Source organism: Microcaecilia unicolor, chromosome 5, assembly GCF_901765095.1.
Source record: "Microcaecilia unicolor chromosome 5, aMicUni1.1, whole genome shotgun sequence".
NCBI lineage: Eukaryota > Metazoa > Chordata > Amphibia > Gymnophiona > Siphonopidae > Microcaecilia > Microcaecilia unicolor.
Window position 1 is genome coordinate 156,072,024 of NC_044035.1, and position 26,368 is coordinate 156,098,391.

Below are 26,368 nucleotides of genomic sequence, written 5' to 3' on the forward strand. Positions count from 1 at the left end.
TCATTTTATCTCTACGTGTTTCAGTTCTAATCTTAGCTTAGCTACAAGTGCCCTGTGTCTTGGAAAAATCATTCTGCGCCTCAGTTTAGCATTAAGTAGGTAAAATTAACATTGGCAACAGCAGCATTCTTCCTTCCCTCCTACCTCCTTCAAAGGTCAGACAGGGGGGTGTCTAGTTTTAAGCGTTAAGAACACAAGTAAATGCCGGTATCTTAGTCATTTACATTTGTAAGTGGCCACTCAGAGGTATATGCCAGCTAGCAGAAAAGCAGGTGCTGTGGTATGATAACATATGCTTTATAGGTGGGCAAGCATGGAATGCATAAGTACACATTTAAATTAAATAAAATACTATAATGTGAGGGGGCAATCACACCTTAAATTAAGATATGTTTTCGGCCACTCGTGCTAATATTTTCTAAAGAAAAATAAGTGCTTACTTTTCTTTATAAAATAGGTAAAATTCCTCTCAGAGGGGCTGATGCATAGAGCTAAAATAGGAAGAAGGGCAGTTAATGTGAGGTATGCAAACATGCTATTGGCCGCACGATGCAGGAATGGTTTCTGCATGACAGTCAGTTCGCATGGTAACCTGATTTTAATACACTGTGCGCCGACGTCTATCAGCTATATCTCCCCAATGCAGTGAAGTGCAGAGCTGATTTTAAGGGGCGCACAATACAAGAATTTTACCATCAGGTCTGAAGTGGCATAGAAGAGTTAACTCACTATTCTGCATTGAGGCAGAAAAGTTAATAGCCCCCTGCCCCTCCCAAAATTTTGGAACCCCCATTCCCATCTCCGAGATGACTCCCTGACCCCCCAACCTCCTCAAAATGTTGACACCCAAATCCCTCTCTGAGAAGATCCCACTACCCCCCAAACCTCCTTAAAATATGTAGCACCCACAACCCCCCTTAAAATATGTAGCACCCACCCCACCCCACGAGCAAATATTCCTGATGTCTGGCAGCACCAACCCTACCTCCTACAAACCCCTTGGTCCCACTTGTACCTACTAGAGGTAGAAGTGATGCTCATTCTCTCCTGCCTCCATGCCACCGTTTATCCAAACCTTTTTAAAACCCTGCTAAGCTAACTGCTTTTACCACAATGACTTTCTGAGTTTAATTACACATTGAATGAAGAAATATTTTCTCTGGTTTGTATTAAATTTGGCAGACTGACCCCCAAAAGGTATGTCCCCAGGATGTACCGCACGGGGTCAGACTCCACCATTTTTAAAGATTGCATTGTTCTTGTCTCTTGAAGGTAAGTAGTTTGGGGGTCTGGAGGAGTTGGGTGGGTGCCACTAGACACCAGGGAAATTTTTGAGGAGTTGAGGAGATGCTGTATATATATTTTTTTTTTTTTTTTTGGGGGGGGGGGGGGAGGGACAATCCAGAGATCATTTTAGAGGGGAAGAATTGGGGGTGCCAAAACGTTTTGTGGGATCAGGTAGGGTCGGGTGCGGCTAGACAACCAGGGTTTTTCAAAGGGGCTAATTTAGACCTGGCAGTGTTTTTTTTTTTTTTAAGTCCCCCTTCCTGTAAATATATGAGCCAATCACTGCTCACGTACTGATAGGAAGAGGAACATTTTGGCACTGAGCTGAAATTACTGTGTCTTTAAAACAGCAGTAATTTGCATGTTCTTTGTTTACTATATCACCATGGTATATTTTGGAGTTTATTTTGCATAGAAGCTGTACATTATGCCATTTTCAAGTGACTCTACCATGTGGCTTTCTGCATTTGCCCCAGTGTGTGTAAGCTACCCTATTGGTGGCTGCATGTCTGCTTTGAAAATTACTAGAAAACTATAGTCACAGAAAATGTATGGTTATCTAGTTAATTGCTCAGAGTATAACCAGTTCCTCTGTAATATACTAGTTCAGTTCTTTAGTCATGTCCTCCCTCCATCTTCCTTCCTCTTTGTCTGAGGAAAGGGGCCTAGTCTTATAAGCTTTTCCAATCAGAACAGCATCCCTTCACTTTTTTGCTTTTCTTAACTGAACTCGCTTTTCAATGTTCCTGATATTCTTCCTGTAATGGGAGACCTAGAACTGTATCCCTCTACTCTAGGGCAGGCCTAGTCAGGGAAGAATCAGATGGTCACAAGTAAGGCTGAACACATTTTAATTTTGGCGCTGGCACCAACACTGGCCTGAAATCCGTGTTTGGCCTTATTTGAAGGGTGACGAAAATTATAAAGGGGTTGGAATTATTTTCCTATGAGGAAAGGCTAAAGCACTAGGGCACTTCAACTTGGAGAAGAGACGGCTGAGGGGAGATATGATGAGAGATCTATAAAATACTGAGTGGAGTGGAATGGATTATTTACTCTTTCCAAAAGTATTAGGGCTAGGGGGCACACAATGAAGCTACTAACTAGTTAATTTAAAACAAACCAGAGAAAATATTCTTCACTCAATGTGTAATTAAACTCTGGAATGAATTCATTGTTGTAACAGCAGTTAGCTTAGCAGGGTTTTAAAAAGGTTTGGATAATATTTCCTTAATTATTACTTCGAAAGGAGTGAAGCCTGTGAAAACTGGGACTGCTTTAATCAGTATTTGAATTAGAGACTGAAGTATATGTATTGTTTAATAATTTCTGGTTTTTAAAAGAAAGAGAATGTAATCAGATGTATTATTTCTAACTAAAATCTGGACAATAAGTATGTTCTCAATGAAATGAATTGACTATACACCGTATTTGGTCTTGAAGAAGCCAACCAGATGATCAATGTGGAATAATGAATTACATGAGTAATATCTGGGGATAATCAGGTTAATACCATGTTTTCTTTTTTCTGTTTACTGTTTAATTGATCTCCTTGTCTTATCTCAATCTCCCTATTTTTCTTCACTTTGTGGTCTAAAAAAGTGAAAGATTGTATATAATCCATATATCTAGTTGGGATTGTTTTCTTCTTATCTTGTTTTAATGTGCAGTCATCTCTGTATTACTGTTTGCAATTTACCCTTGTAAAATGAAAAATTATAAATAAATGATTTAAAAAAATGTTTGGATAATTTCCTAAAAGAAAAGTCCATAAGCCATTATTAAGATGATTTTCGGCTAATTCACTGCTTATTTCTAGGATAAGTAGCATAAAATCTGTTTTACTCTTTTAGGATCTTGCCAGGTACTTGTGACCTGGATTGGACACTGTTGGAAACAGGATACTAGGCTTGATGGACCTTTAGTCTGTCCCAGTATGGCAACACTTATGTTCTTATATTTTGGTTTCAGACAAGAATGCCTGTGCACTTTCGGCTAGAACCAAAACTATGCTGCAGCCCCCATTCCCTCCCTCCTCCTCCTCCCTGACCAAAAAGAGCCTCCTTTCCGGATTCAACCGCTGGCAGCAGCCACCTTCTGAATTCATCCCTGGCAGCAGCCCCCCACACCCAGTGGCAGGCATCTTCTGGGCCTGTTGTGTTGTAAGTGGCTAGGGGGGCAGGAGCTGGGGGGTGGGTTCAGGAGGGGGGATACTGCTGGCAGGTGAGCCCAGTAGACGGGCTCCTTTTGGTCAGGTGAGGGAGGGAGTAGTGCAGGTCCAGTTTCATTTTCAGCTTCGGTTTCTACTGAAACTGAGCAGCCAATTTCAGTCACAGATTCAGTTTTGGCGGAAATCGAAGATCCTGGTTTCAGTTGGGCTCTAGTCACAAGGAAAATTTAAGTATGTAGGTAGATTATATAGTCCAAACACATTAAAAAAAATAAATTTACCTGCAGCCTTTCAAAACAAGAACACAGAAATAAGAATACTTTAGATAAAAAGAGGGATATGAAAACAAAGATTTTACCAAAAGCCTCTACTATCTTTGAAACAGGACACTACAAGAAGCCACGTTCATATTTTCTTAGGGGTTTTCTTTCTGATCTACAGTGCTTTATAACTTTTTAAGCCTTCCCCTAACTGTGTAGTTTAATTCAACTGGCTATGCATTTGTTACAGCTTTAATGCCTTTAAAATCTGGCCTGAAATTCCAACTAGCATATCCAGCCTCACTATCTGGAAAAGAATTACAGGTGGCAAATAACCCTGCAATTCACAGTCAGAGTCAGAGACATACCTTTCCTGTTACAGGAGTCTTATGCTAAACTGGTTTCCTAGTCCTTCGCTTCACCCCATGTCAGTTCTCATCTAGGGGGTCTTTTACTAAATTTGAGCTCAAGTTATCTGCAGCAAGGCCCATTTTATTCCTATGGATGATGAAGGATGATGGAACAGACAGGGGAAAAAGTGGAAGCAAAAGAGTCAGACAAGAAAATGGAAAGAGAGAGAGAGAGAGAGAGAGAGAGAGAGAGGGGAAAGATATTACAGAGACATACAGAGAGAAGATGGAAGTGAAGAAAGAGACAGGGAGCGACAACCCATTCAGTTCTGTGGTAACCCTTAAGAAGAATAATCCCACTGGAGCCACTGTCACAACATTTAAGAAACCCTGTATCAAGAGATTTCCCTCATTCTACGTCCATAGTGAAAATGTACATTACATTTGGATCTAAGTCTATAGAATTAACAAATACTGCTCACCAAATCCTTTCATGGCTTTGCGTAGAATTTCAGCATCTCTTAGAGCATCAAAATTTGCAGCTGGTTTGATTGTGCCTTGAGTAGCAGTCAAAGCTGATGGCAGGGGCTGAAAAATATCCATTGTTATATTTTTAATTATATGTTCAAATTATTCCCCTACCAACATACTGTAGTGATCAACATTATTGTCTATGATGCAATCAGCCTCCTCTGATTCCTTGGTTTGAGAGGATGAAGGAGATGTTATATACTGGATCAGTGAAGAGGAAAAATTCACTGGGACCAAATGCAGATTGAGAAAGAACAACCATATAGGTGAACAGTTCTGGGATGAGAATGATCACTTTATGTCTGCTTCTAATACATTAAAAAAACCACAAGATATCCACTCTCAAATTTTGAGAAGACTCCAAGAAAACAAACAAACAAACAAACATGCACATGGCATTAACAAGCACTGTAGCACTCACATTGTCAGGCAATGCAGGAAAGCCATGATTCCAGCTCTCACCAACAGCAGCGGGTCTTGGATCCCATGGGATCAAACTTCAGGCACATAGGCAGCAGAAAAACTGAAGGGCGGGCAGAGGGCCAGACATAAATCAGTTGATCAGAATTCTAACCCAGTCTCTGATAATGTGATTCAATAGAACCTTTGTATGGAAAGAATTGGGATTGACTGCCCTTGAATTTATTCCTTAACTAAGGGTCCCATTTACTAAGCTGCGCTAAAGGCGGGTTAGAACTTTTAGCGCACGTTAAACATTAGTGTGCACTAACCTTGTAGATGTCCATGATATTCCTATGGGCGTCTACACGGTTAGCACATGCTAATTTTTAGGACGCGCTAAAAACGCTAGTGCACCTTAGTAAACTGGACCCTAAGGAAATGGGCCTTTGTAACAATGTCCCTCCGCCCCCTCCCCCCATACGTAGAGGCAAAAAGGCATAGTGTCATTTCACACAGGCTCTTAGCTGCTGTGGGGAAGGGGGGGGGGGGGGTTGGGGGGGAGGGCGGGGTATTCCTGAAGGAGAGATTTATATTTTTGAATATAAATATTTTTGAAGTCTGTGTGTATTATAAACAAAACAAATAGCCACACAAGTTATCGTGTGTAAATATTTGAGAGTTCTTTTCGCAGCATACATTTTAAAAGTGAAAATCTTGTAAGAAGTATATGCATATTTTTCACCCCATGCCAACACTTAATTTTATAACACTTATAAAAATTAACCTTCCCATAGCTATTGCTCCTTGTCATTAGTATGGCTACAGATGGGGAAATTTTCAGGGGTTTCCTCTGATTACAACTCCCAAGACATACTAGGGTGCGTGGTTGAAAATTCCCAAAAGGTGTCTATATGCCTTTATAAAATAGGTTCCCACAACCAGCCCCAATAACACACAAATTCACCTCCACAAATTTACAAGTGCTCTGAAGATGGTGTAAATGTGTACATATTCTATTCATGCATCTACATACAGTGGGGGAAATAAGTATTTGATCCCTTGCTGATTTTGTAAGTTTGCCCACTGACAAAGACATGAGCAGCCCATAATTGAAGGGTAGGTTATTGGTAACAGTGAGAGATAGCACATCACAAATTAAATCCGGAAAATCACATTGTGGAAAGTATATGAATTTATTTGCATTCTGCAGAGGGAAATAAGTATTTGATCCCTCTGGCAAACAAGACCTAATACTTGGTGGCAAAACCCTTGTTGGCAAGCACAGCGGTCAGACGTCTTCTGTAGTTGATGATGAGGTTTGCACACATGTCAGGAGGAATTTTGGTCCACTCCTCTTTGCAGATCATCTCTAAATCATTAAGAGTTCTGGGCTGTCGCTTGGCAACTCGCAGCTTCAGCTCCCTCCATAAGTTTTCAATGGGATTAAGGTCTGGTGACTGGCTAGGCCACTCCATGACCCTAATGTGCTTCTTCCTGAGCCACTCCTTTGTTGCCTTGGCTGTATGATTTGGGTCATTGTCGTGCTGGAAGACCCAGCCACGACCCATTTTTAAGGCCCTGGCGGAGGGAAGGAGGTTGTCACTCAGAATTGTACGGTACATGGCCCCATCCATTCTCCCATTGATGCGGTGAAGTAGTCCTGTGCCCTTAGCAGAGAAACACCCCCAAAACATAACATTTCCGCCTCCATGCTTGACAGTGGGGACGGTGTTCTTTGGGTCATAGGCAGCATTTCTCTTCCTCCAAACACGGCGAGTTGAGTTCATGCCAAAGAGCTCAATTTTTGTCTCATCTGACCACAGCACCTTCTCCCAATCACTCTCGGCATCATCCAGGTGTTCACTGGCAAACTTCAGACGGGCCGTCACATGTGCCTTCCGGAGCAGGGGGACCTTGCGGGCACTGCAGGATTGCAATCCGTTATGTCGTAATGTGTTACCAATGGTTTTCGTGGTGACAGTGGTCCCAGCTGCCTTGAGATCATTGACAAGTTCCCCCCTTGTAGTTGTAGGCTGATTTCTAACCTTCCTCATGATCAAGGATACCCCACGAGGTGAGATTTTGCGTGGAGCCCCAGATCTTTGTCGATTGACAGTCATTTTGTACTTCTTCCATTTTCTTACTATGGCACCAACAGTTGTCTCCTTCTCGCCCAGCGTCTTACTGATGGTTTTGTAGCCCATTCCAGCCTTGTGCAGGTGTATGATCTTGTCCCTGACATCCTTAGACAGCTCCTTGCTCTTGGCCATTTTGTAGAGGTTAGAGTCTGACTGATTCACTGAGTCTGTGGACAGGTGTCTTTCATACAGGTGACCATTGCCGACAGCTGTCTGTCATGCAGGTAACGAGTTGATTTGGAGCATCTACCTGGTCTGTAGGGGCCAGATCTCTTACTGGTTGGTGGGGGATCAAATACTTATTTCCCTCTGCAGAATGCAAATAAATTCATATACTTTCCACAATGTGATTTTCCGGATTTAATTTGTGATGTGCTATCTCTCACTGTTACCAATAACCTACCCTTCAATTATGGGCTGCTCATGTCTTTGTCAGTGGGCAAACTTACAAAATCAGCAAGGGATCAAATACTTATTTCCCCCACTGTATTTCATAAAATATATACAGATACAACTCTACCACTGCTATACCCTCACTTCACCTGAGGCCATCTACATGTGGTCCACATCAAAGTATGCACAAATAAAGCCACACAATTGTATAAAAGGCCTTTTCCTACTACCACTACTAATTATTAATATAACTTAACTAGATATACACAGCATTGTAGCGTAAAGCATGCTTTACAAGTGGAAAAATAACTTTATAAATTATCCCTAACAAGGGTAATCTTCAGTGCCTGTTCCAGTTTGTCTTTACAACACTTCAACTTTTTATGGAATTCTCTTCCCCTGAAACTAAGATTGAGGTCACTATGAATACATTTAATCCAAGCTAAAGATCTGAAGTATTTTTGAAAAGGCCTTTGTCCCCGGCTGCAAGGTTGAGAAGAGGTGTGGGATGAGAGTACGTCATTTTCCTCATCCCTTCATTTCTTTTATGAATTTATCTGTTCTTATCTCAGGTATTTCTCTGTTACTTGCACTTCTGTTGTGATTTGCCTTTGCTAAGTTTTGTTCATCCCAGCTTGTATTATTATGGTTTATAAGGTTTTTATATACTGCTTTTCCTGGGCACACAGCAAGGCAATTTACAATAAATAAAAGGTAATACTGAGAAAGGAGAAAAGGAACACAATTTTAGATAGAGTATTTTGATTATTGTTTTTACTAGTGTCTGATTTTGTCTTAGTTATTTCATTGCTGCTTTGCATTTGCATTATGATTGCCTTTCTTTCCTGCAGATGGGTAACTGATCTTCTATTTTATCTTTTTTCTGTAAGCTAATTTTTCATGCTGATAAAAGTGGAGCAATAATTATACAAAATAAGATCCAATACTATAGAGAAGTCCATCAGCAGTTATCTAATAGTAAGAGGTGTATTTTCAAAACACTTAGACTTACGAAGTTCTGTAGGTTACTATCAGGCTTATTTTCAAAAGCAAAGGGCGCCCATCTTTCAACACAAATCGGGAGATGAGCGTCCTTCTCTCAGGGTCGCCAAAATCGGCATAATCGAAAGCCGATTTTGGGCGTCCTCAACTGCTTTCCGTCGCGGGGATGACCAAAGTTCACGGGGGCGTGTCGGAAGCGTAGTGAAGGTGGGACTGGGGCGTGCCTAACAGATGGGCGTCCTCGACCGATAATGGAAGAAATGAATCCGACGAGCACTTGGCCGACTTTACTTGGTCCATTTTTTTAATGACCAAGCCTCAAAGAGGTGCACGACCTAACTAGATGACAACCGGAGGGAATCGGGGATGACCTCCCATTACTCCCCCAGTGGTCACCAACCCCCTCCCACCTTAAAAAAACCTTTTAAAATATTTTTTGCCAGCCTCAAATGTCATACCCAGCTCCATCACAACAGTATGCAGGTCCCTGGAGCAGTTTTAGTGGGTGCAGTGCACTTCAGGCAGGCGGGCCCAGGCCCCCCCCCCCACCACTTGTCACACTTGTGGTGGTAAATGTGAGCCCTTCAAAACCCACCAGAAACCCACTGTACCCACATCTAGGTGCCCCCTTCACCCCTTAGGGCTATGGTAGTGGTGTAGTTCTGGGGAGTGGGTTTTGGGGGGCTCAGCACACAAGGGAGCTATGCACCTGGGCGCAATTTGTGATCCAAAGCAGTGCCCCCTAGGGTGCCCGGTTGGTGTCCTGGCATGTCAGCGGGACCAGTGCACTACGAATACTGGCTCCTCCCATGACCAAATGGCTTGGATTTGGTCGTTTCTGAGATGGGCGTCCTTAGTTTCCATTATGGTCGAAAATCGGGCACGACCATCTCTAAGGTCGACCAAAATTTTGCAATTTGGGGGTCCCTGACAGTATTATCGAAACGAAAGATGGACGCCCATCTTGTTTCAATAATACGGGTTTCCCCGCCCCTTCGCTGGGACGACCTGCGAGGATGTCCTCAGGAAAACTTGAGCGCCCCTTTCGATTATGCCCCTCCACGGGGCTCATTTTTAAAAGAGAAAAACATCTAAAAAGTGGCATAAAGAAGCATTTGGATGATTTTCTCACAAAAACGTCCAAATCAGTATTTTCAAAACCATTTTTCATGTTTTTCTATGCTTTCTGCAGTGCGTCCAAATCTCAACGCGTGCTAACGGCGGGATTTGGGCGTTCCTAAGACTTGGACGTTTTTCAGCCATAATGGAACAAAACTGTCCAGGACTAAAGCTAAGATGTTTTGAGCTAAACCTGTTTTTATAATGAAGAAGGCACAAAAAGCTGCCCTAAATTTTATTTATTATTACATTTGTACCCCGCGCTTTCCCACTCAAAGCAGGTTCAATGCGGCTTGTATAGTAATAGGGATTACAGAGTATTAATAAATGACCAGATGACTACTGGAATTAGGGGTGACATTCCTAATACCCCCCCAATGATCAGTAACCCCCTCCCACCCCCCCAAAATGTGAATACAAATATACCTTACCAGCGTCTATGACAGCCTCAGATGTTAAAGTTAGGTCTATTAGAGCAGCATGCAGGTCCCTGGAGTAGTGTAGTGGTCTGTGCAGTGCACTACACTGTGGAGTGGGGGGACTCAGATCCCTATTTCCCTTTACCTGTCACACTTGTGGTGGAAATTGTGACCCCTCCCAAAGTCACCAAAAACCTACTGTGCCCACATATAGGTGCCCCCTTCACCCATAAGGAATATTATAATGGTGTACAATAGGGGTAGTGGGTTTTGGAGGGCTCTGGGGACAAGATAAGGGAGCAAAGATGAGATGTGTACATGGGAGCATTTTTATAAATTGCACAGAAGTGCCCTCTAGGGTGCCCCATTGTTCTCCTGGGACGTCATGGGGACCATCTACTAAAAATGATTGCTCCTCCTACATCCCAATAGCATAAATCTCTACATATTGCACTTATTCAGGTTTTTTTTTTAATGGACCAAAAACAAAATATCCAAAGCATAAAACCTTGTTCGAAATAATATTTTAGAAAAAAAAAAAGTTTTTCTTCTTCAAAAATGACTTTCTTTCCTATTTGGATTTTGGACACTTTGTGCAAAATGTCCAAAATCGGACTGCCCCTCTATGTAACTTTGTAAGTCTAAGTCCTTTGAAAATGAGCACCTAAGTATTATAAAAAAAAAATTAGATGGTGATTCAAGTGATATTTTCAAATTAGAAAATCAGCAAAGTTAAGGGAGCATATGGCCAACAATGGACTACCAAGCGGGAAGCTAGTTTTTTAATGATTCAGCATTCATATGTTCCGTTCATTTATATGCTCTCTAAAGTTCCTAATGATCTCAACAACCCTCTGGGATATCCAACAGTGTATGAGAGGATCTGTCTTAGAACCACTATCAAAGTTTTTGGATATACTTCTAAAACTATTATTTCAGAAAGTGAATTCTTAAGGATACGACACATTTATTGACTGCTTTGCAAGAAATCCAACAGTTGTCCAATAAATTATGGTTGGTAACTGTGGACACTGTAGGATTACAGTGGAGTGGACGAGTAGCCTAGTGGTTAGTGCAGGAGACTTTGATCCTGGGGAACTGAGTTCAATTCCCACTGCACCTCCTTGAGACTCTGGGCAAGTCACTTAACCCTCCATTGCCCCTGGTACAAAATAAGTACCTGAATATATGTAAACCACTTTGAATGTAGTTGTAAAAATCTCAGAAAGGCAGTATATCAAGTCCCATTTCCTCTTCCCCTTTATATACTGTTATTCTACAATAGAAGGCTTTAAATTTAATAGAGAAGTAATTAATAGAACAGTCTTGGTCTCACAGAATACCAGTTGGCTTCATTTTGGAATTTCTTCAACAAAAACTTATTTTGCCTTTGCAGACCAGTATTTTGAACAACAGCATGGAATAGTTATGGGGGCATCTGTTACTCCCTCTATTGCAACATTATCTCCCAGATTCTATACAGTGTGACCTAAGTTGCGCACGCAAATCCAGTCCTATTCTAGATTTATGCATGCAACTAAATTAGTTAACAAACCAATCAAAACCAATAATTGCCTCTTAACACGCAATTATTGCCACTAATTGACATTAATTAGAATTTACACGCAGAAGTTTCTAAGTGTATTCTGTAGCGTGATGTTATTTCTGTCTTATGTTATCGCAGTTGCTTTTCTGTGATATGTAAATTGAAAATTAAAAAAAGAAAAAGAAAGAAAGCAGAATCACTATGAAGATTATGACAGCCCCATTGGATCCATTATAATCACTCTGTACAGGATATAAAATGGACGACTATAAGTCATGTGTCTACTCTTTATCAGGGAAATAGAGATCAGGTGTTGAATTACTATAAACAACGGTGGATTTTTATGTTAGGAACTATGCACCCAGGTGGGCTTAATAATATGATTGAATGGCAATTGTTATGACTGGTGCATTTGAACTGACAACATAGTGACATTTACATTGGAGTTCTTGGAAGCACACTGCCGCTATTTTTGTTTCAATTATGTTGGAGGCTGAACAGTTTGTGACTAGAAAATGAATGATGTTCCTCAGGTCCTGAAGCAGATCTTTTTTGAAACATGATCATGTTGATGAGTGGAATAGCTTTGCTTATTTGAAGACTTTAATCCAAGTCAAGCATTGAATTTTTGGAATGCTTTTTTAAAAAGACTTTCACTATGCACGAATCACAAATTAACAGTGGGCTGAAGATGAAAGGAAGACAATGCACTTACTATACAAAAGGGAAGTTAGGTTTATTGAAGCCCATAGGTTTTCATTTTTAAAAGTATTATTTTGAAATATATTGGTAACTTAAAAGCCATAGGCGCTATTCTATACATATGAACACATCTTAAATAGCATGTATTTGATTGATAGGCATACACATAGGCAGAGTCTGGGTGGAGCATGGACAGGACTCAAAGCAAATAAAATACCAGGGGGCTCATTTTCAAACCCAGAAAATGTCATAAGGTGGCAGAAGGATGTTTTTCTCTCAAAAACGTCCAAGTTGTGATTTTCCACATTTTGCTCCACAATTCGTCCAAATTTCAAGGGGGCGCATTTTGATTGGGATATGAGTGGCATCAAAAAATAAGACATTTTTCTGCAATAATGTCTAGGGCCAAAATTAAAACATATTGGCTAGACCTGTTTCAATCATGACTAAATGACCAAAAGGTGCCCTAAATGACCACTGGACAGATTAAGGCATGACCCCCATACTCCCCTAGTGGTTACTGACCCTTTCCCAGATCCCTGTAACAGTATATACCAGACTCCATGACAGCTTCAGCTATGATGGCTGTTCCTATTAGAGCAGCAAGCAGGTCCCAGGAGTAGCCTAGTAGTCAATGTAGTGGAATGTTGAGGAGACCCATCCCCATATCCCACTCTAACTGGTATACTTGTTGTGGAACGTATGAGCCCTCCAGAAAACACTAAACACCTACTGTACCTATATATAGGGTACAAATGTAACAAAAATAAAAAATGTAGGTGACACCAGCAGGCATAAGATCTATTGTAGTGGTGTATAGTAAAAACATAAGTGTTGCCATACTGGGACAAACCAAAGGTCCATCAAGCCCAGTATCCTGGTTCCAGAGTTGGGCAAGATTCCAGAAGAGTAAAACAGATTTGATGCTGCTTATCCTACAAATAAGCAGTGGATTTTCCCAAGTCCATCTTAATAATGGCTTATGGACTTTTCTTTTTGGGAATTAGTCAAACCTTTTTTTTAAACCCTGTTAAGCTAACTGCTTTTACCACATTCTCAGACAATGAATTCCAGAGCTTAATTACACATTGAGTGAAGAAATTTTCTCCAGTTTGTTTTCATTTTAGTACTTAGTAGCTTCATTGCATGCCCCCTTGTCCTAGTATTTTTGGGAAGAATAAACAAGCAATTCTCATCTACCCAATTCCATGCCACTCAGTATTTTATAGACCTCTATCATATCTCCTTTCAGCCATCTCTTCTTCAAGCTGAAGAGACCTAGCTGCTTTAGCCTTTCTTCATAGGGAAGTCATCCCATCACCTATCATTTTTGTCACCCTTATCTGTACATTTTCTTTCTTCTATATTGTTGTAGCTTTTTGGTGGGTTTTGGAGGGCTCACAATACAACATAAGGGGGTAACAGTGAGATGTGTATCTGGGACCAATTATGTGAAGTTCACAGCAGTGTTTCACTGCTCTGCAAGAATGCTTGTGTGGCCGGTTTACTAAGAATGCTGCCCCCCCCCCCCCTCCCAATACCTCCCAATGGTTTGTATTTGTGTGTTTTTCCGTTGGCTGTTTTTTTTTCTTTTAATGGGCCTAAAAGATAGACTGAGCACAAAAACATCTAGCAAATGGCCATTTTGAAAACAAAAAGTTGGACGTTTTCTGGTTTGAAAATCGGATTTAGACGTCATATTGAAAATGCCCCTGTGTAAGTTACACGTGTATCGCTGGTATTTAGGCACAAACGCTTATCTATGGCTAGCTTAAGTGCTTGCAGCTAACCACATTCATGTGTATATACCTGGCTATGGTAGTATTCCATCAGGAAAGCAGGCATTATTTATTAGGATTTATTTACCGCCTTTTTGAAGGAATTCACTCAAGGTGATGCACAGTAAGATTAAGTCAAACATATGAAATGGACAATTACAGCAGTAAAAATATTCAAATAATACAAAGTATAGCATAATATAATACCTACAATGTTAACAAAAAAACGCAATAAAACATTTAATAGACAGCTAAGGGCATAAGCCATCACAAAAGAAAACAATCCACCAAAGTGGAGGAATAAAAGAGCCTCAACGAATATGTAACAACAGTCAAACTGTAAGGCGAGTGGACTGATCTTCCAACACTTGATCACAAATACAAAAATATTTTAGATGTTTCTGCACTTTTGTAGCGACAGCTTTTGTTTTGTGAGCTGAATATATGTTTCTCTACTGGATGTTTCCTGTCTCCACTTTGAAGATTAATATTTTTTAGATTGTGTCTGCAACAAGACAGGCTTTTTCAAGCCAAAACACGGTCCTGTCGGGTCCTTTTTGCTCCCTAATAAACTACATCCTTGAAAACCCATCAACTGTATGTGTGATCAAGTGTTGGAAGATCCACCCACTTGCCTTACTGTTTGATTGTTGTTATAAGCAAAGACAGAACATATAAATAAATAGGTAAGACAGAGGAGTAACAAGAGTAAGAAAGTATGGAGATTAATTTATGAAGTTGAACAAGAGGTCAGTAAGTGCTTGAATATTACCTTGGCTAGGGTAGGAGTAGATAAACATGTCCTGCTATAGTATGTACAGCGGGTGTCACTCCTTGTCTGTATGTGTGACTAACAAGTTAGTTACTTCTTCCATTAAAGGTCTGGTTGAAGAGCCAAGCTGTCACCTGCTTTCTGAAGTAAAGATAGTCTTGTGTTATGCGAAGCCTTTTGGGACATGCATTCCAAAGTGTGGGGGCTACTCCAGAGAAGGCTCACTGGTGGGTATCATAAGAATAGCCATAATGGTCCATCTAGCTCAGTATCCTGCTTCCAACAGTGGCCAATCCAGGTCCATGCGATGTCCTTTGGAGACGGTGTGGTTAGGGACCCTCCTTGAGAGGACCTTATAGGGGCATAATCGAACAGGGCGCTCAAGTTTTCCTGAGGGCATCCTTGCAGGACGTCCCCGCAAAGGGGCGGGGAAACCCGTATTATCGAAACAAGATGGGCAGCCATCTTTTGTTTCGATAATACGATCGGGGTCGCCCAAATCTCAACATTTAGGTCAACCTTAGAGATGGTCCACATAAATGTTGAGATGGTTGACCTTAGAGATGGTCATCCCTGATTTTCAGCAATAATGGAAACCGAGGACGCCCGTCTCAAAAACAACCAAATCCAACTCATTTGGTTGTGGGAGGAGCCAGCATTCGTAGCACACTGGTCCCCCTGACATGCCAGGACACCAACCGGGCACCCTAGGGGGCACTGCAGTGGACTACCTGATGTACTAACTGAAAGGAAAAAGCCCTTCCCTTACCGATCCCTTAGCGAAACGGGCATGAATGAAGAAAATCGCATGGAAATGAGCTGCTCACTGTTAGCTCATTTGCACACGATTTCCTTCCTAAGGAGGGGAAGCCAGTGCAGAGCAGCCATGCGTTATGCATGACTGCTCTGCGCATGCCAAAGACGGCTTCATACACGCAAACAAGCTGCGTGTATAATAGCCGTCTACAACCTTAAAAAAAACACAAGTCCAGGTGAAAACGTCCGTGCTCATCAGGGACGTCTTTTTTTGAGTATGGGTGAAGGACGTCCAGGTGTTAGGCGCCTTCGCTATGCCTCCGTCCCTGCGACGGGCAGTTGAGGACGTCCAAAATGTGGGTGTTTCTGCGAGAAGGACATCATGCCTTTGCTATGCCTCTGACACCCCCTTTATTTATTTATTTGGATTTTGGATCACAAGTAGCAGCAGTGGGATTTGAACCGGCCACCTCTGGATTGCAAGACCAGTGCTCTAACCACTAGGCCACGCCTCCACTCCACTCCCTTGAAATTTGGCCGTGCGTGGGGGGGGGGGGGGAGGAGGCAGTCAGGACATCCAAAATGTTTGAAAGAAAGACGTCCACACCTTTGCTATGCCTCCGCTGACACACACACTTCCCCCCCCCCCCCCCCCCCCCCCCCCCCCCCAGGACCTGCATACTGCTGCGATGGACCTGATTATGATATTTGAGGCTGGCAAAAAAAAGGTTTTAAAGTTGTTTTTTTTTCAGGGTGGGATGGGATTAGTCACCACTAGGGGAGTCACAGGTGGTCATCTGGTCAGTTCGGGCACCTTTTTGAGGCTTGGTCGTAAGAAAAAATAGACCAAGTAAAGTCGCCCAAGTGCTCGTCAGGGATGCCCTTCTTTTTTCCATTATCGCTCGAGGATGCCCATCTGTTAGGCACGCCCCAGTCCCACCTTTGCTACGCCTCCAACACGCCCCCCAGGAACTTTGGTCGTCCCCACAACGGGAAGCAGTTGGGGACGCCCAAAATCGGCTTTTGATTATGCCGATTTGGGGGACCCTGAGAGAAGGACACCCATCTCTCGAGTTGTGTCAAAAGATGGGCGCCCTTCTCTTTCGAAAATAAGCCTGATAGTGCCCTTTAGGGTGACCCTGTTCTTCAAGTACACTGGTCCATGTCCTTTAAGGGCCTTGAAGATGAGACAGTTTTAAATTTAGCCCTGTAGTGATAGCCAATGAAGTTTTTGCAAAAATGGTGTGATATGGTCACACTGCTTAAACCTTCTATTAGTCTTGCTGCAACATTCTAAAGCAATTGTAGCTGGTGCAGACCCTTTGTACTCAGACCAGTGTAGAATGCATTTATAGTAATCCAGTCTTGATGGTATCATGGCTTGCACAACTGAGACAAGATTTGCTTTATACATATAAGGAGAGAGGAGCATAGTTGTTACAAATGAGCTCTTGAAGGTTTCTTGCATTTTTTTTTTGGGGGGGGGGGGGGGGGGGTCAAAGTAAGTGTTGAATCAAACTGTATTCCAAGGTTCCTGACTTGTGAGTTGAGGGGGGACTTCATATTTCCCAAAAGAGATTTTGATGTCAGATATGTGCCCACTTGTAGCAGAGACTCATAGAAGATCGATTTTACTTGGGTTCAGGCAAAGGTTTTGTTTTTTTTTTTGTTTTTTTTTATATCCCAGTCTTGAAGTTAGACAGGTAGGCAGTTGATTCAGGGCTGTAGGTAAGGCAGAATCAATGGATACTTTCCTTTACAGAATAGGCTCCAATCATGCACCCTCTAAGAACCTAAATATAGGCACACACAGCAAATTTATTTAATAAATAAACTCAGTTCCACCAAGACAAGAGAGTGGAGGTCATTTTATAAAGTAGTTTGCCCATGTAAAACATGTTGACTTATCCTTTATAAAACTGATACAATTAACAAAAACCAGGGAATATACAAAACAAATCAGAGCAAATCCTGTGACTACTTGAAAATAAGTACACTAACCTTTTCCCAGAAATATAATAAAGATTTATTCTCAAAAAACATATACAAAACTGTGCAACATAACTTTGTTACAAAATTTTGTATATGTTTTTAAAAAAATAAATATTAATATATTTCTTGGAAAAGATTAGAGCACTTATTTTTAAGTAGTCCCTATACATGGCGGTGAGCATATGGACTATGTGTAGGCATTCCCAGGAGTAGAGCTAGACAGAGCTGGGGTAGAATTAGAATTTACATGCCATTCAATACATTTACACCAACTTTGAAGCAGGTGTAAATTTGTGCCAAATGATGTATGTAGGGCCTTAGGCATAAATACACAGGGGTCAATTATACTTTCATCAAAAATATGACTTCAGATCTAGCAGACCTAACCTTATGGATACATGCAGAGTAAATAAGCACAGAACCAACTCGAGTTTGGCAGGGTAAGAAAAATGCTATTATTATTCCAAAACACAGGGTACTCCTACACTTTAGACTTTGATTTATACAACAGTATAGATGCACAGTGGACTTAACATCACCATGTCATCACTGCAAGCTCCATATCATAACTCTACTTCACCTATTAAATATGCTACCAATGCAGTCAACTACTTTCCAAATTATAGGTCCTGCCACACTGCAATTTTAACAGACAGCTAAAGTACTAAAGAGGTCTTTAAGCTAAATTTGCTGGGGATGGGTGAGAAAAGCCCCAAAGTAGTTAACACCTAGGGAGGTAAGATATCAAATACCATTATAGAAAAGGGGTAATAAAAAAAAAAGTAAAATCTGGAAATCCTTTATACCAATGGTTGTAGTATGGGAAACAAATTTCTAGATCTAGAGGCTGCAATGATAGAAGTAGACTTGGATATAGTGGCAGTCATGGAGATGTGGTTAACAAAGCATCACGACTGTGATGTAGTTATACCTGGCTATAATCTATTCAGGAAGGACAGGGTAGGAAAAAAGGGTGGAGAAGTGGCATTATATGTTAAGAATAATATTAAAATGACAGAACTGCAGGATGTATGGGATAAGGAAGAAGCACAGTGGGTTAAACTGGTAAAAGGGAAAGGAAAATGTATTTACATTGGTGTAATATATACATCACCTTCAGTGTCAGAAGAAATACAGAGACTTAATTGAAGACATCCCAAAATAGCTTGGAAAGGGGAAGTACTACTGATAAGTGATTTCAACATTCTGGATGTTGGATGTTGATTGGGGCGGCTCTGCTGTGTGGTCGTCTAGAAGCAGAGAGAACTTAGATTCGCTACAGGAAGAACTGTTTCAGCAGTGGGTAATGGAACCGATGTGGGATGGAGCTATCCTAGACCTGGTGATCAGAAATGGGTAAAATGTTTCTGATGTTACAGTAGGAGATCATTTGACTTCTAGTGACCATCGAATGGTGTGGTCCAATATTAAGACAAAGGAGGAGAGGGCAACTAACTTTGCTGGGATGGGGAAATTTCTCAGGAAAGAGTTAGCTGGATGGGAGCAGCTGAAGGAAATAGAACAGCAGTGGGCAAAACTGAAAGATGCAATTTTAAAGGTGCAGTAGGAATCAAACTCAGTCCCCCAGGATCAAAGTCCACTGCACTAACCACTAGACTACTCCTCCACTCCAAGGTTAGCCTTCATACAATACAAGAAGACTCAGAAAGAGGAGGACAGGCAAAAATACCTGAAAAACCTAAGAGAAGCTGAAAAAGCTGTCAGAAATGCGAAGAGCCAAATGAAAAAAGAACAGCCAATACGGTAAAATTGGGGAACAAGACTTTTTCAGATATATAAATGACAGGAGGAAGTGCCATAATAGCATTGTGAGACTCAAAGTTGAGGGGAAGAAATATGTAGAAGATGATAAGGATAAAGCTGAACTGCTTCAGTGGCATACCAAGGACGGGGCGGTGGGGGAAGTCTGCTGTGGGTGCATGCTGCAAGGGGGTGCAGGGAGCAGCCACGCGGCTGCCAGATCCACTGGTTCCCTGCTCCCTCCGACATTACTTCCTGTTCTGTGGCAGGAAACCGGCAGAGCTAACAGCTACACAACTGTTCCCTGCACCCCCAGGGAGTAAGAGTGATGCAATGAAGGAGTGGAGTTGATGTGCTGGGGGTGCGCAGTGGTGATCTGCCACAGGTGGCAGCTGACCTACGAATGCCACTGAACTGCTTAACAATTATTTCTGTTCTGTGTTCATGGACGAAAGGCCGGGGGTTGAACCACAGAAAACAAATGCTAAACAGGATGGATGTATAGTAGGCCGGGACCGATTTTCAGAAGACTCTATTCGGGAGGAGCTGGCTAAACTAAAAGTAGACAAAACGATGGGGTCTGATAGGATACATCCAAGAGTGCTCAGGGAACTCAGAGATGTTCTGGCGGCACCACTATATGACCTCTTCAATGCTTCCTTAGAGTTTGGAGTGGTCCCAGAGGACTGAAGGGCGGATGTGGTCCCTCTGCCCAAAGCGGAAGCAAGGAGGCAGTTGGAAATTACAGACCTGTCAGTCTGACCTCGGTGGTGAGTAAATAAATAGAAACTTCTAAAGCGGAGGATCATGAGGTTTCTTGAATCGAATGGACTGCAGGACCTGAGGCAGCATGGCTTCACTAGAGGCAGGTCGTGTCAGACAAATCTGATTGATTTCTTTGACTGGGTGATGAAAGTTAGATGTGGGAGGGGTGCTAGATGTGATGTACTTGGATTTTAGCAAAGCTTTTGACATGGTCCTACACAGGCGGCTGATAAATAAACTGAGTGCCCTTGGAATGGGACCTAAAGTGACTGACTGGGTTAAAAACTGATTAAGTGAAAGGAGAAAGAGAGTAGTGGTAAATGGAGCTTGCTCTGAGGAAAAGGCTGTTATCAGTGGTGTATCACAGGGTTCGGTCCTCGGGCCGGCTCTTTTTAACATCTCTGTGGTGATATTGCGGAAGGAATGTCTGGTAAAGTTTGTCTCTTTGCAGAAGATACCAAACTCTGTAACAGGATGGACACCCCGGAGAGTGTGGATGGTATGAAGAAGGATCTAGCAAAGATTTAATGCTAAGAAATGAAGGGTTATACACTTGGGGTACAAGAATCCAAGGGAATGGTACATTATAGGGGGTGAAGTGTTTCTGTGTACGAATGAAGAGCAGGACTTGGGGGTGAATGTGTCTGATGACCTTAAGGTGGCCAAACAGGTAGAAAAGATGACGGCCAAAGCCAGAAAGATGCTTCGGTGCATAAGGAGAGAGACGACCAGCAGGAAAAAGGAGGTGATAGTACCCTTGTATAAGTCTCTGGTGAGACTCCATTTAGAGTACTGCATGCAATTCTGGAGACCGCACCTACGGAAAGATATAAACAGGATGGAGTCGGTCCAGAGGGTGGCTACAAAATTAGTAAGCAGCTTCTGTCGTAAAACATATGGACAGGCTTAGGAACCTTAATATGTATATGTTGAGAGAGAGGGGATATGATAGAGATGTTAAATGCCTCAATGGCAAGCTTTTTCAAATGAAGAAAAACTCTGGAATGAGGCGGTACATAATGAAGTTACGAGGAAACAGACTTAGGAGGAATCTAAGAAAATACTCTTTCTCCAAAATGGTGGTGGATGAGTGGAATGGCCCCCTGGTGGAGGCTGTGGAGACAATGACTGTGCCAGAATTTAAGAAAGAATGGGACAGGCATGTAGGATCCCTTAGGAAAGGATGAGTTAGTGGTTACTGAGGATGGGAAGACTGGACGGGCCATTTGGCCCTTATCTGCCATCATGTTTCTAGGTATCTGTATTATGTGCCCAAAACTCAATTGTGAATCAGCCAATGCAAGCTGCATTTTGCTTAATCTCAGCAGTTACTAAGAGGGCAGTTCCTAGATACCATACACAGAAAGTGCTCCCTGCCCTCTAGATACACATGCTAGATAAACAGAATGACAATTCACTCATGTGAAAGTTTAAAGTTCACAAGCCCAACCTACGATTGTTATGTAGTCTTCCACTGTATCTAGCACGGCCACTGAGAGGCTAAAGGTGCTGTACACCAAAAAGAAAGTGGCCAAATTTATCACTAAGTTCTTGACTGCAGCTGTCCAAAGTCATGTCCATTCACTTGATCACTTGATTAGACTCCTTTCAGAACCTCTACTATTGTAAAAACTAGATCTAACTGAATAAGAAATGCTGGAGGATACGAAAATCTCTATTTAAGCCATACATGAAGGAATTAATGCAGACTGTAGAACACGATTCCTATGGGTGTCTCTAGTGTTAGCTCGGCTACAGCGCAGCTTCATAAACAGGGCCCTAGGTGGATACTACATATTACGGATGGTAGATACCATGTGCTGTCAAATATGCAATTAATGTGGGTTCATCTAACAGGTGGCACTAAGCACATCCGTACTCACAGCACCTGAAAATAAAGCATGTTACGGAACATTTGTTTATAGTTACGTCTATTAAAATCCTTAATATACCACTGAAGCCGACATGCAGATCACAGCGGTTAACAATATGAAAAAGACTAAACACAATTTTAAAAAAATTAGGAACTACAATTGGAATAGGATACTGACATGCAAACCACAAAGAGAGCAAACACATATCTCTGTGCCCTGAATTCCAGTGAAATCCCAACATGTCAAGAGAGAAACAAACCATCAAAAGCTAGGGAAAAATGTGTTTTTAATAATAAGTGGACCTACAAAATAAAAGCTCACAGTGTATAGAAGGCGGAACATCATTCCATGATAGTGGCATAAAAAAGGAAAAAGCAGAATGATAAGTACTTTCATTATAGGCCTGTTTGGATTAGGAAGAACTAAACAGTGTGAGTCAACAGATCTAAACCCGAGTAGGCATGTATGGGATTGTCAGATTGGCCAAAAAGGTTGGTGCACTACAATTTTTGTTTTTGTTGTTACATTTGTACCCCGCACTTTCCCACTCATGGCAGGCTCAATGCGGCTTACATGGGGCAATGGAGGGTTAAATACGCTTTGGGGCTCATTTTCAAAGCATTTAGACTTACAAAAATTCCACAGGTTACTATTTAACCCCCCCCCCCCCCCCATTTACAAAACCATGCTAGTAGCTGCTGCATGGCTCTGTTGACACAGCTCATTCAAAGTGAATGGACTGCGTCGGCGCTAGCGCGGCTTTGTAAAGAGGGGGTAAATTTGCAAGTGTAATGCTTTGAAAATACGCCTCTTTGTGAGAAAGTATTTTAAATGAGATCCTAAATGAAATCGGAAGCCACTGCAACTGTGCTAAAAGTGGTCTGGCTTAGTCTGATTTGTGCGCTTTAAGGAGAACGCGAGTTGCAGTGTTTTGTAATGTCTGTAATCTCTTCAATTTTGGTAATCCTCAATTCTAGAGAACAGCAATGCACGAGTGTGTGTAACGAAGAAAAATCTTAACACATCATATAAGTAATGTAACTGGTGTAAATTGTTTGTGGAAACTGTAGGGGGAATGCTGGACATGCCCCAACAGTTACCATAGGGCCTTAGCACTTAAGGCATGTTGCTTTTGGCTAACACATGTTACATGAAAGAATCTAACACGTTAGTAAATATGCCCCTAAATTTTGGGCCTCAGCCTTTTGTGAATAATGGGCTCTTAGCCTTTATTTTTGTGTAAAATATTTTGTGTGTAGCTGTACACATGGTTTGTCAATTTTCACTGCTTACCAAAATTGCCTTTCACATTTGTAAGCCACTCATGTACATCCAAACTTGTAATACCGCTTTCCTTTATTTTATTTCTCTTAAATAATTCACTTCTTCTAAAATTTCACAGTCCTGTTTATTTATTTTATTTATTGCATTTGTATCCCACATTATCCCACCTATTTGCAGGCTCAATGTGGCTTATAGAGACTTGTTATGGTATAGCCATTTCAGGTTAATAGATACATTTGGTGATGTGGAGAGATGAAGTGTGAGAGAAAAAGGTATAGGCCGATAGTTCATTTTAAAAATATGGATTTTGATTCATACCTTTTGCAGTTGATGTTCAAAGTGAGTTACATTCAGCTACAGTAGGTAGTTCCAGATTCTTGGAGGGCTTACAATCTAAGGCATCCTTTTACTAAGGTGCACTAACGGAATAAAATGGGCTTCTTAGGATTTGGCACATACTAACGATTAACGTGCGCTAAACCCTTTAGTGCACCTTAGTAAAAGAAACCCTAAGTTTGTACCTGAGGCAATGGAGGGTTAAGTGACTCACCCAAAGTCACAAGGAGCTGCAGTGGGATTTCAACTGAGGTTCTCAGCCCACTGCTCTAACTAGAAGGTTAGTCCTCAACAATGATACTTCACTGCATTTATTTTAAAACGTTGGGCACTATAAAGATACATTTAGGCTATTTAAAATGTATCTATATAAGTTGGGATGATATTAGGAGCAGTCCAGGGACCAGAAATTATATGGACAGCAGAAACATTCAGTCCCTATCTGTATAATTTCTTCATTCAAGTATGAATGTAGAACCAGCAGATCATACTTTATTGATAAGTTATGCTGCTGGGGGGATGTTCAGTCTCAGACAGGTGTGGAGGCTTATTTTTAAAGCATTTTGTAAGTCTAAGTGCTTTGAAAATAAGCCCATAGTGTAGCTGAAAACATGCATAAACCTACAGATAAATTATCCATATATATTTAAGCAACTGCTATCCTACCAACAGTTTACTTCACCATGATTAACAGTAATTGCAACATCAAAAACTAATTAAAAAAATGTCTTACAGTTCTAACCTAAAGCAGTGAAAGCCAGTCACAACTTTTCTGCACCCCAATGCCATGCACCGAGCACCAATTCTAAAATAGCAGCTGGGCACCAAAATATCATCATTATAGAATACCAGATTAAGTAGCAGACTTGGTGGAGCTGAAGGAGACAGAGAGGTACATAGAGGAGACCCACCTCCAGTCTGGTAGCCCCTGTGCTACCTTGGAGGAGGGAGGTCTCCTAGAAGGAGAGCATCACCCTGGTGAAGTAGAAAGTACTCCTGTAGCCAGGACCTGCCCACCAGGGGATGTACTATCCTCTCACAACCAAGGATATGTCTCCAAGTGCTGCCCAGGAGGGAAAGGTTAGGACAGCTGTTGTTGGTGGTGATTCGATTATTAGGCATATAGATAACTGGGTGGCTGGTGGACGTGAGGATCGCCTGGTGACTTGCCTGCCTGGTGCGAAAGAGGTGGACCTCACGCGTCACCTAGATACAATTTTAGATAGTGTTGGGGAGGAGCCATCTGTCTTGGTACATGTGGGTACCAATAACATAGGAAAATGTGGGAGAGAGGTTCTGGAAGCCAAATTTAGGCTCTTAAGTAGAAAGCTCAAATCCAGATCCTCTAGGGTAGCATTTTCTGAAGTGCTACCCGTTCCACAGGCAGGGCCCAAGAGAGGGGCAGAGCTCCGGAGTCTCAATGCACGGATGAGACGATGGTGCAGGGAGGAGGGTTTTAGATTTGTTAGGAACTGGGCAACATTCTGGAGAAGGGGGAGCCTATTCCGAAAGGATGGGCTCCATCTTAACCAGGGTGGGACCAGGCTGCTGCCATCGGCATTTAAAAAGGAGATAGTGCAGTTTAAACTAGAAATGGGGGGGAAGGCCAACAGTTGCTCAAAAGCACATGGTTCGGGATAAGGTATCTTTCAAAGATATCACCAAAACAGGGAAGATAGGGTATCCTGATAGTGAGGTTGCAAAAGAGACCATAGTAGATCAGGTGGCCTTAAATAGAAATCAGACAAAAATTGCAAATTAATACTGTCAAGTACTGATGTAAATAGGAACAACATAGTTTGAAATGTCTATATGGAATGCCAGGAACCTAAGAAACAAGATGGGAGAGTTAGAATATATTGCACTAAATGAAAAATTAGATATAATAGGCATCTCTGAGACTGGTGGAAGGAGAATAACCAGTGGGACACTGTCATACCGGGGTACAAATTATATCGTAGTGATAAGGTTGATCAAATTGGTGGAGGGGTAGCATTGTATATTAACGACAGCCTTGAATCAAATAGACTGAAAATTCTGCAGGAAACAAAGCACTTCTTGGAATCACTGTGCATTGAAAATCCATGTGTAAAGGGGAAAAGGATAGTGATAGGAGTGTACTACCGTCCGCCTGGCCAGGATGAACAGGCAGATGCAGACATGTTAAAAGAAATTAGGGACGCAAACAAACCGGGCAACACAATAATAATGGGTGATTTCAATTACCCCAATATTGACTGGGTAAATGTAACATCGGGACACACTAGGGAGGTAAAATTCCTTGATGAAATCAAGGACAGCTGTATGGAGCAGCTGGTACAGCAGCAGACGAGAGAAGGAAAAATTCTAGACCTAGTCCTTAGTGGAGCGCATGACCTGGTGCGGGAGGTAATGGTGCTGGGGCTGCTTGATAACAGTGATCATAATATGATCGGATTTGATATTAGCTCTGAAGTATACATAGGAAATCAAATACGTTAGCATTTAACTTTAAAAAAGGAGACTATGATAAAATGAGAAGAACGGTGAAAAAAAAACAAAACTTAGAGGAGCGGCTGTGAGGGTGCTGTTCAAAAATACCATCCTGGAAGCCCAGGCCAAATATATTCCGCGTATCAAAAAAGGAGGACGGAAGACCAAACGACAGCTGGTGTGGTTAAAAAGTGAAGTGAAGGAAGCTATTAGAGCTAAAAGAAAATCCTTCAGAAAATGGAAGAAGGAACCAACTGAA

At 41.7% G+C, this 26,368-nt stretch overlaps 1 protein-coding gene across 2 annotated transcripts in view; it reads right to left on the reverse strand.

The window, feature by feature from the left end:
- Positions 1–26,368, reverse strand: part of ANXA7 (annexin A7) — a 149,236-nt gene that overhangs the window by 37,396 nt on the left and 85,472 nt on the right. For both annotated transcript variants that reach the window (XM_030203473.1, XM_030203474.1), the window contains exon 6: positions 4,550–4,655. In XM_030203473.1, the coding sequence (XP_030059333.1) occupies positions 4,550–4,655 (106 nt within the window). The remainder of the gene's footprint in view (positions 1–4,549; positions 4,656–26,368) is intronic.